The sequence below is a fragment of the Solanum pennellii genome, chromosome 9 (genome assembly GCF_001406875.1).
Source record: "Solanum pennellii chromosome 9, SPENNV200".
Taxonomy (NCBI): Eukaryota; Viridiplantae; Streptophyta; class Magnoliopsida; order Solanales; family Solanaceae; genus Solanum; species Solanum pennellii.
In genome coordinates this window covers 69,956,266-69,967,390 of record NC_028645.1, presented here as the reverse complement: position 1 = coordinate 69,967,390, position 11,125 = coordinate 69,956,266, and the positions used below count along the sequence as shown (strand labels likewise).

Sequence of the window (11,125 nt, the reverse complement as noted above, 5' to 3'; positions counted from 1 at the left end):
GATCTGTCAAAAACAATTTCTATCCCACAAAATTTGCATACATCCTTTCCTCTCACAAGACTCTACTCATATAATTTGATTGGATTTGTTGTTGTATTGATTTAAGGATCATCACAAGAGATAATCTCATAAAATTTAACACGAATAACGCAAATAGATTATATCAACCTCTAATATTTTGTAGATATTTCACTCAATGTTACTTCCTTTACACTAGTTATGTTTCATAACCTACTTATTTTCATTATTATAGAAATGGGATAAACAACACTTTCATCCTTTCTGAATTTAAGCACTAGGATCCTCACAGAATCCTTAACCAAGTACTATTATTAACTTCCCTGGCAATGCAGCTTTAAGAATTCAATTCGAGGAAACAAGAATTCCTGTGGTTCATAGACGCAGGAATAAACTACACTTTTAGAAAAGAAAAGAGTACTCCTTCTCTACTAGCTCTATTCTCAGTATCTTTTTCTATCCAACAATATCAATTATGTGGTGTGGTGAAACTAGGAAGGAGGCTCTTTCAATAATATACTCAGAAGAATTCAGCATTACAAGCTATACATGATACAGAGACGATAGATCGCAAGACATCACAATAAAAGAAGAAAAGAATTATAATGGAACTGCCAAGCCAGTGAGTGCTACAAAAGTGCCACAATTTTCAATCAACATCCAGCCTAGTAAGATGACAAACCACACTAGTGACATTTGAAACCACCACACACAGATAAAACTATGATCAGAATCAAGGCAATAATAATTCCCAAAACTATAAGCTTGATCTTCATGTTCTGCAACCACATCTTTCTCCTCATTGTTGTTCCTTGTGTCCTGAAATCTTGTGCCTGCAATAAAGCAACAAAAGAGGAAAACAATATAACACACAAGTACAAGTTTAGAAAAAGAAGGTAGCAAGAAAAGGAAACGAGTAGGTGTGTAATAATGTAATAACAGGTCATGGGGTCCAGCCCACTGGAGCAAATAAACCTTTACCTAAAGTTGCCAACAAAGTTAAAGAGGTCACTAACCTTTAGGTGTGTGTGTAATGGATGGAATCGAAAGTAAAGTTATCTAAGCAATTGCAAAATATAAAATGTAAATCAATATAGATAAATGACTGCCCAACAGTAGTTTCCCACCTACAATTTTCTATCTATGACCTGAGCTTAACTAAGACTGGTCAACGGAACGGGACGTACCGGTACCGGTTCCGGTTCGTCCCGTTTCGGTTGCCTACGGGACGGGACGGGATAGTCTGAACCGGTACACGGAACGGGACGGAACCGTGATTTCGTACCAGTGTACCGGTACCGGTTCTTCCCGGTTCCGGTCCGGTCCGGTCCGATTCCGATCCGGTTTACTTAATATATATTAATTTTTTTATATTTTATATTTTATATAATTTATATTTATATTTTCTATAAATTATATTTTATATTACAATCAATCCATAGCTGAGTTAGAAAGAGGATTTACGAGACTACAACTATTAGTATTACATTCGAGACTTAGTTGAAACAGAATCCTTCCTAGAAGGTGGCTGCGTAAACTATGTATTCTACTAATAGTTGTAAATTGAAATTGTAATTTGTTACAAATTTAAATAAATTAAATTGATATTTTTTAATTTTTGTAATTGTTTTATCCTTATTTCAATTTAATTTTTTTAAAATTACAAATTTTATTTATTTAATATTTACAAGACACAAGTTATAAATATAACTTATAAAATAAATATTAATGAATATAAGTAATAACTTATAAAGTATAAACTTCAAAAGATTTAAATTTTGAAAACTTTATTAGACTTTACTAGCAAACTTAACAACAAAAAAAAATTAAAAAAATATCTTTAAAATAAACTTAAGTAAAAAATTATAGTATAAATTTAAAAACTATTAATTTATACTTAGAAAAATAAAAAAAATAATTATATTTTCGTAATCCCAAAAAATATCGTCCCGTTTATCCCGTCCCGTTCCATCCCGGTCCGTTCCGGTTCGTTCCGGTTCCATCCCGGTATATAGTGGAACAGGACGGAACCGATTATTCATCCCGGTAATTCCGGTCCGGTTCATCCCGGTACCGGTCAACACACCGGTCAACAGGTTCCGTTCCGGTCCGGTACCGGTTTGTTCCGGTCCGGTACCGGTTCGTTCCGGTCCGGTGAACCGGTTCCGGTCTGTTGACCAGTCTTAAGCTTAACCATTAGAAATATCTTGAAACAAAAAATATGCAGCAAAATCGTTATACCTTCAAGTTCACTAAGTAAAATTAATTCAAACCACATTTAATTAGCTGAAACTAGTAGTACATAGTACTCGTCATGTGCTACCAGTCAAAAGAGTCAAAAAAAGATGAATCTTCCTGACTGTGGCTCCTATTCATATAACTAGGAGTGGAGATTCATCCATCTACGGCTCAAGACCCAAATATTTAAGAACAGGACATTGAATGGTCATTGCATTACAAACCTGTGAGCGAAGATTCTCAGTCTTATCCACCAAAAGTTCAATCTTCTCCCCACGATCAAGAACCTACAAGGACACAGTTCTCATCAACAAATCAAATCCACTTCCAATTGTCAATCCTTTTTTAAGACCAAGACATAAATATGTCCTCTAGAACAGTATCTTTCTACCTTTTCAATGTTTTCCATCATCACACCTTTAACTTCTGAAACCTGAGCCTTCACCTTTGCAAGCTTACTGATTTCTTCTGGATGATCTACACAGTATTGCATCTGCTCCTTCAGCTTGGGCCTGTAAATTATCATTTTGATTTTTGAATGAAGGCATCTCTCAATTTCAGTATTACCAACAATTAAAGAGGAGAGGGGGAAAGAGAATAAAAAGAAAATGATATTTACCCGAACTCCCTGTTTAAACTGTTGGCAACAGCTGTAGCAGCCTTGCCTCCACCATATTTCTTGGTGAACTCTTCCTTGGTTCTCTCCAAAAACGCAATTGGGATCTGTCTCCCGACAGATTCCACAGCAACAACACAGTATGCTGTTTGTACAGAGGGTATAACAATGTCAGCATGAAAAAAGACGCAGAAGGAATGGAGCATTACATGTTATTTGTCAGGCAAGCAATCATCATCTAATTGGACATAAAGAGCACTAAAAATTACAAATCAGAGTCTAAAGAACTATCAAGACTGAAAGATGTGGAAAATGCAAGGAGTGCATAAATTTCTTCTAGATTTGTTGTTCATTCCAATTTGAATAAAAATAAACTACTGCTCAAATTTGTTATGTTGAAATCTAAAAGCAGTGTGTAGTTGCTTCACAATTCAAATGAAAATCTGCAAATGAGCAAAACCAGTAGGTTACCTTATCAAATTACAATGTATGTATTAAAAGTACAATGCCACTTAATCTTGTTAAGAAAAAGACTGAAGAAAATATAGGATCTATTGAAGATGTTAGCATGATATACATCCATAACAACAGATGTACAAGAAAATTTACACAAAAAACTGATATCTTCCAAAATAGTCCATATCTACTTTCACTGCTAATTAGAGAGAAATTTTCATGTCTTACTTAGGTAGATCTTTTTTTAAATTGGAAAATGGTGTACTGACTCTTGACCAGTTTGAGTGTACCTCGATGTCTATAGTCCATATCTTCTCCTCTGCTAATTGCAGGGAAATTTTCACATCTTACTAAGGTATAACTAGTCCATATCTTCTCCTCTGCTAATACAGGGAAATTCTGGGAAATTTTCATGTCTTAACTAAGGTAGATGTAGTTCATATCTTCTCCTCTGCTAATACAGGGAAATTTTCATATCTTACTAAGGTAGGTGTTCTTTTTTTCAAAAGGACTCTGTTTCCCCGCAGCTTGACTGCACCTCAATGACTATTCCACCAGGTACCTCTTACCTGGACAAGTAAAGGTAACTATGTCCAACAAGGCCTAAGCAGATGGAAAGCGTGTGTATATGTAAAATTGTATATGAAATCAAACCGAACTAAAGCAAAATTAAGCACTAACTAAACCAATTACCAATATAATATTACTTATCAGTATTCTACTGAGATCTAGACTGCACTACTCAAAAAATCAAACACAACCAACAGAACAATAACAACAGAAATACCCTGTGTATGCATACCTTACCCCTACCCTTGGTGGGGTACAGGAAGGAGGAAAAACAAGCAAAAGATGGAAAAAAAGTTGGCAACAAAATGAATCAGATCCAGAGCAAAATTCTGCACTACCTAAACTAATTAACACGAAAATTAATTGTTACTTACTAGATACTAGTAGTATTTAACAAAGATCTAGGGTCTAGACTGACTATTCCGAAATCAAATTCAGCAACCGAACAAGGAGAATAAGGAAAAAAATATGAAGCAATAACCGAAATGATTGAGATCCAACGGAAAATTCCGCATTAACTAAACTAATTAGCACAACATTTATTATTACAACCCGGTATTCCCACAAGATCTAAACAACACTAATTTGAAATCAAACAATCAACAGAACAATGAGATTAAGCAAAAATGGATGGAAAACAGCCGCACAACAAGAAAAACAATCGTAGATGTATGGATGACAGGATCAGGAAAATCAATTAGCAAAAATATCAGAAGGAAGAGAAAAAGAGAAGGAAAATGACTTACTGAAGCCTTCTTCGACGAGATAGTTGAAAGTATGGCCATCGCAGTTATAGGTGAACTTGTTATTGGAAGCCGGAAGTTTCTGGAGGCACTGTGAAGCTATACTTGTGAAATTACCGGTGAATTCAGTGTATTCGGCGAGAATCACAGTTCCTCGCGCAACGAAACTGTAGATCAGCGATTGTTGCCCCATTTTTTCTGTGTAAAAAAAACAAAACCCTAGCTGGTATAGTAAGCAATAGAGAATTTAAGAGAGAGAGAGAGGAGAAATAAAAATGCGTATGAAGAGGCAACTGAAAAAGATAAAAAGGGGGAAGCGTGACGAAGATGAATTTTAATTTTTGGGACGCGGGGCGGGGTACGGCTGCCTGGGTGTGGGCGAACTTTCCTTTTCTAGGATTGTCAAGTGCTTTTTATTATTGTGGGAAAATTCAGCGGTTAATCAAATTAATACTATTTAATTATTTTTTTGTTTCTATTTAATTGTTTGTTTTATAAAAGATACACATATTAAGATAACAATAATTAATATAGTGAAGTTATAATATTATCCTTATTAAATATGATTTCAAAAAGGATGGATTAAAATTATGAAATTTTCAAGAAGTTTAAATGAGGATATAATAGAAAAAAGAAATTTATCCTTTCTTGATTTGTCAAAATGGACAAGTAAATAGGGATATCTAAAAGAGAAAATATGGACAAGTAAACAGGGACAGAGTAAGTAATTATTATAGCAAAAGTTTGTTATAATCATTACTCGCAATTAATATTATACATTAATTACGTGGGTTGACTTTGAGTTTGTATAATTAGTCACGTTTGTATATATATAATTCGCTGAGTATACAAATACATATGTATAATATAGAATTATTTATCATATATACATATACGATTCACCTCTCTCCCACTCTCTGCCCTCTCTTTCTCGCTTCGCTCCTTCCTCTTCCAATCTCGCTTGCCATATATACAAATACATATGTATAATATACAATTATCTAACCAATATACATATATGATTCACCTTTCTCCCACTTTTTTTCTCTCTCTCCCAGTCTCGCTCGCCTCTCTCCTCCATATAACATGTAGCTACGAATTGTAATTATCAAATCTTAGCTATAGAAAGTAATTAGCCTATTTTTAAGTGGCTATATGTGAAAGTTTCGTATTATTCTTTCTTCAAATTTGTATTGAAGATCATTAAATTTGAGTCATGTATCGTAAAATCTATTTAGAGTAGTGTTTTCAATGTAAATTTTTTTCATATTACGGCTCAAATTCAAAATTTTTGATTAAAAATGAAATAATCTCACCACTAAACTACAATGTGTGTAGGTATATATTTTGCTTCCATTATTTTAATTTATATACTTCTATATTCAACAATAGTTCTCGACTATTGACTTGACACAAGAAACAAGAAACGATAAATGATAAGGATAATTTTATCAAATCACTCTTATTAAATATAAGTCATATAGCGAAAATTGAAAAGTATTATAATACCAAAGGTAAAATAGATACAATATGATAAATTATTCTTGATTTTATAAATTGGACAAATTGTTGAACATCCCAAAATAGTATAATATACAAGTAGGGGTATTCACAGTTTGAATAAAATCTACCCAAACCAAAAAATCGAACCAAACCGATAAATTAAATTTTATTTAAGTTTGATTTTGTTTGATTTTAGATTATTAAGAATCAATAGTATTTAGTTTGGTTATGATTTATTCGAAAACATTGAAGAAATAATCAAATCGAACCGATTAATTATACATATATATTTTATTAATATATATACTTAATATGTTGTTTTATATAAACAATTTTAAAGATCTTGTATATACTTCCATTAAAATTTCATTATAATTTACTTATTGAAAGCAAAAATGTCTAAGATGAAAAACTTCATCTTATCGATTTTCATGTATATGAGTGTCTATGACAATTCGTTGTGGAACTGAAAATGTTATAGTCTCTTCCTTCTAGATCAATATAGTGAATTTTAAAGTTTTACTGATAGTAATTTTAATGATCGAAAGTTCAATAATCTAAGTCATTCTAATTATTTTTGTTTTTGAATGGATTGTTGTCACTTTTTCATATTTTGAATGAATTATTATTTTTTATTTTGGTATATGATCAATAACCGAATAACCAAATCAAACCAAATAAAAATTGATAACCACCAAACTGATAAATATATATTATATTTGGTTTGGTTTGATTTTGATAATTTTAAAATCAATTAAGTTGATTTGATTTTAGTTCTGATCAATAACTGATCCAAATCAATCCGCGAACACCCCTATGTATAAGTAAAGATGATGGAGGGAGTTTTAGTTTGTTAACCAGCTTATTTTAACAAATGATATTTATTTTATTTTTTAATTTTAATTTTTTACATAACATTTTTTATGATTATAGTGTTCAAATCGTTTTCGTGCACCTTAATTAATTATATGTGATATATGCTACCCTCCCACCAACAACAGGTATCAACTGATTCTATTCTATCACCAAGACTGAACAAATAAAAAGATTACTTAGTCTTTTTTGTCTCCTCTCAAAATTAAATCTCACCCATAATTCTCGTACTTTATTAATTTAAGATTACAATTTTTAAATATTCTAATATATTTTTTAAAAAAAGAAAAATTATATAACCTTTATATATATACACACTCTATGTCAAATTAAATTAAGTGAAACAATTTAAACAAGAAGTAGTACTTTTGTTTGTTTTTTCATTATGTGTTGGATATTAACATTGAAGTTTAATTAAATCTAGATTTATGTTAAAAGATTTTATGTTGAAAAATAAAACACTCTAATAAAAAGGGTAAATAAGGAATAGTACTTTCTCCGTTCGGAAATATTTGTCATATTGCGCTTATCGAAATCAATTTGATTAATTTTTCAAAGGTAAATTAGATCACATTAATTCAATATTTTAAACAAAAAAATTAGATATTCTAAAACTATATGAAAAATATTATAAATTATAATTTTTTGCATATAATATAATAAAAAATATATTTTAAAATATTAATCAAATTTTTTATAATTTAACTCTAAAGATAGAAATTATGATAAATAATACCGGATGGAGGGAGTACCTTTTATTCTTTCTTTGTGAAAGGAAAAAAGAGCGTTGCTTTTGTAGGAGCTGAAACTGAATTGTTGTTGAAAAACATCCATGTGTGGTCCCACGTGTTGTCAAGTATTAAATTTTGTTGCAAAAGTTTGAAACGGATTTCTTATAACGCGCATGCTGTAATTAATTAATAATTAAAATAATAATATCCCAATAAATAAATGTTTGAAATCTAACAATACTACTTTTTTCTTCGCATTTGTCATTTCCCCACCTTTTCTTCTTGTGGGAAAAAAATTGAGAGCTACTAGAAGATTACTAGTCATATTGGGATTATTTTGTCAAATTTTATTTATTATATTTAGAAAAGTATAACTAGCTAGTATACTCTTATGTATTTTCTGGAAGCGTTGTTAATTTCTTCTTCTTGTTTTTTCAACTATTAATTTTCATCAAATTTATTGAATAGTAGTACTTGTTTATAGTTTCTTGACTATGCAAACATTCAATTATTTTTAAATAAGGATATATTTGAAGATATAATTAATAATCTTATTAATCATGTAAAAATTGTTTATTTTGGATTGAACATAAAAGTTTAAAATACTACTTGTGTTTATAATATGAAGCATAGAGAGTGCCGCTTTAGTGTAGTTTCAGATAATGTGTATGCAAATTGCATTTCTACCTTTGAAATGGAGAAGTAATTTTCATATACCATCAACTCATGAAAAAAACAAATCAAAGCAATGTGAAAAGGGAAGTAATGAATATGAAGGCACAATAAAACATATTGAACAATAATTATAATAAATTAATTAAAGTAAAAACAACAGATTTATATATTTTATCTGTCCACTTTTAATTGTCATTATAAGCGTCTACAGTTTCAATCTTGAAATACAGCAAACATGAAAGAAAAATAGCAAGCAAACAACAGTATTTGTATTTAAATTTATCCGAATATTACAATCTTTATAAAAATCTTTAAGAAAATATATGTCATCCCCTAATTCTTCTCTTCAATGATGTTCTTGATTTAATGGAATACTTGCGGCTCTACTTTTGGAGCGAAGACTTCTTTGTACTTGCGGCTCAACACTTGAAGCGAAGATTCCTTTGTATATGGAAGACTTGCATATCACCATTGAAAAACAAGGATTCTCTATGTATTTTCTTCAGACTTGCAGATCACAACTAAAAAGCAAGGATTCTCTATGTGTTTTCTTCTTTCTTTCTCCTTTTTCTTGGTCTTATGAAGACCTTTTTATATAAGCTTGAGCTAGGATTTTAGGGGTATTTTCGTTCAAACAATTTTGGTCCTTGGGCTTGAAGAACATGAGTTAGGCTCCTCTTGTTAACTTAATGGACTGACCCAAATATAATTTGGACTTGGTCAACGTATCATGAATTTAAGTTCTAGTCCAAATTTAGTATGAATTTATCAATAAAAATTTACTGTCTACAGTCATATTACATTTTTTGAAAGTTAATTTGACTAATTTTTAAAGCAAAATTAGATTATATTGATTCGACACTTCAAACAAAAATTTTAAATATTAAAAAATTATATAAAAAATATTATAAATTATAAATTTTTACATATCAATTTGATGAAAAAGTACATTATTAAATATTAATCAAATTCTTAACATTTGACTCTACAATATAAAACAATAACAGTTAAAATTAGGCGAAAATAGTAACAACAAACTATCAAAGATCAAGAAATAACAAGAGAAATACAATGGCTATTGGCTAGCTACACCGCTGTATTATACTAGCTGCTAACCTACAAATAATTTACTACTTATGTTGGGATTTCTGAAATCTATATATTAATTAATTAGTTAATATAGTTACAGTTTGTTTTAATTACAATTCACGATTTATTTTGAATTATAATTATGTTATTTGATTTTTTAGTTTAGTATAGTCGTATGTTTATAAAACTCAAACTTTGTATAATTATTGTGTAATATAATTTTTTGGCAATATACTTTGTATAACTGTTTAAAGTTCAGATATTTGTATTTGTATAAATTCGTTATTTCGAGTGTATACAAAAATAGTTGAATTATACATACTCACCGCGAATTATACAAACGAGACAACTTAAATTATAACTATAACACATAACTATATAAACTATTGCAATTAAATATAATTAATTTTGTTATAATGACTATTTATGAATGTTATCCTAAAATATTCGAAGTGTATATCAAGTCTTACTTTCACTATATATGAATATTTATGATCATTAAGAGAACGTTTAATGTTACTTGCTAACTTGTTTGACAAAATGTATAGTTACCTGTTTTTGGTAACTAAAACATTTTAATTTATCAACTTGTAATTATCTGAATTAGTTTTGGAAGGCACATATTTTTTATTTTCTCAGCCAACTATTAAATTATTTTCTTTCTTGCACATTGCGTAAAGGCATATCGAATGATTAATGAACATTGAGCTTATATTTCAAACCGGCTAGCGTCAAACCAGATCTAATATCAAAATCAATATCAATATTAAAGTTCAAATTTAAATTTGGGTTATGTATATTGCAGTATAAAATATTTTTATGTTACCAATACAGTTTAATTAACTAGTTATAACATCTTAGTCTAATTTTTAGATTACCATATAACAAATTTGGTATGAACTTTATTGCAGGTAAACATTATTGAAATGACGTAAAATATTTTTATGAACTTTGACCTTATTTAGTATGCAAAAAAAAAAAAAAGGAAAAATTGCTCATATACACATTTTTTTTCATAATTTTTATTATTCCCCATCAGTTCTAATTTTTTTTAATATCCCTTACTTTTGACCGTATCACAAAACTGAGACATAACTTTCACTCCCCAAACTCATGTTTATCACTTTCTGATTTCAATCCATAAATTTCTTCCATCCTTTTCTTCTTTTTCAACTTTCGATTCCCACGATTGCTCCCTTTTGCACGCACAAATTTTCCACAATTATCCTATTAATCTATTGATGAACGTCCATATTTCAATATTGGGCTTAACCAATATAGTTGAAGAAAGAAACATCTTCGACTTCTAAATTGATTGTGGAAAAATGCTTTGATAAGGACTTCGGATCGAGATCCATGAGTGACGTCAATGTTAACCGTGAAAAAGGGATAAAAGAGTGAATCTTGAGAAGGAGAATGAGAAGAAGGGTGTACATTTGTCTTTTAAAGTGATCTAGAAAAAAGTGGATGTACATTTGTCTTCTAAAATAAATGTTGGGAAGAAGAATTCGAAACAGATCAAATTATTTATTATTTTTTTCAATTTTTTCTTGTTCGTCTTTTCTGATATATATGAGTTCAAATTTTTAATGTATCCAGTTGTTTTTGTTTCT

At 30.0% G+C, this 11,125-nt stretch overlaps 1 protein-coding gene across 1 annotated transcript; it reads right to left on the bottom strand.

Moving 5' to 3' along the window:
* Positions 1 to 496: 496 nt before the first annotated feature.
* On the bottom strand, positions 497 to 4,971 carry LOC107029275 (vesicle-associated membrane protein 722). Its single transcript, XM_015230658.1, has 5 exons — positions 4,645 to 4,971; positions 2,876 to 3,017; positions 2,648 to 2,768; positions 2,481 to 2,543; positions 497 to 851 (listed from the first exon to the last, which is right to left on the bottom strand). The coding sequence occupies exons 1-5, from the start codon at positions 4,832 to 4,834 to the stop codon at positions 705 to 707; spliced, it is 663 nt and encodes a 220-aa protein (XP_015086144.1). The 5' UTR covers positions 4,835 to 4,971; the 3' UTR covers positions 497 to 704.
* Positions 4,972 to 11,125: the final 6,154 nt, after the last annotated feature.

What these genes read in the sequence shown, in the direction of transcription:
- LOC107029275 (XM_015230658.1), bottom strand. Translation starts at nt 4,834, where the DNA reads ATGGGGCAACAATCGCTGATCTACAGTTTCGTTGCGCGAGGAACTGTG. An exon ending in TCTCGTCGAAGAAGGCTTCA is followed by an intron (nt 3,018 to 4,644) that starts GTAAGTCATTTT and finishes CTGTACAAACAG; the next exon opens with CATACTGTGTTGTTGCTGTG. An exon ending in TGATGGAAAACATTGAAAAG is followed by an intron (nt 2,544 to 2,647) that starts GTAGAAAGATAC and finishes GTGTCCTTGTAG; the next exon opens with GTTCTTGATCGTGGGGAGAA.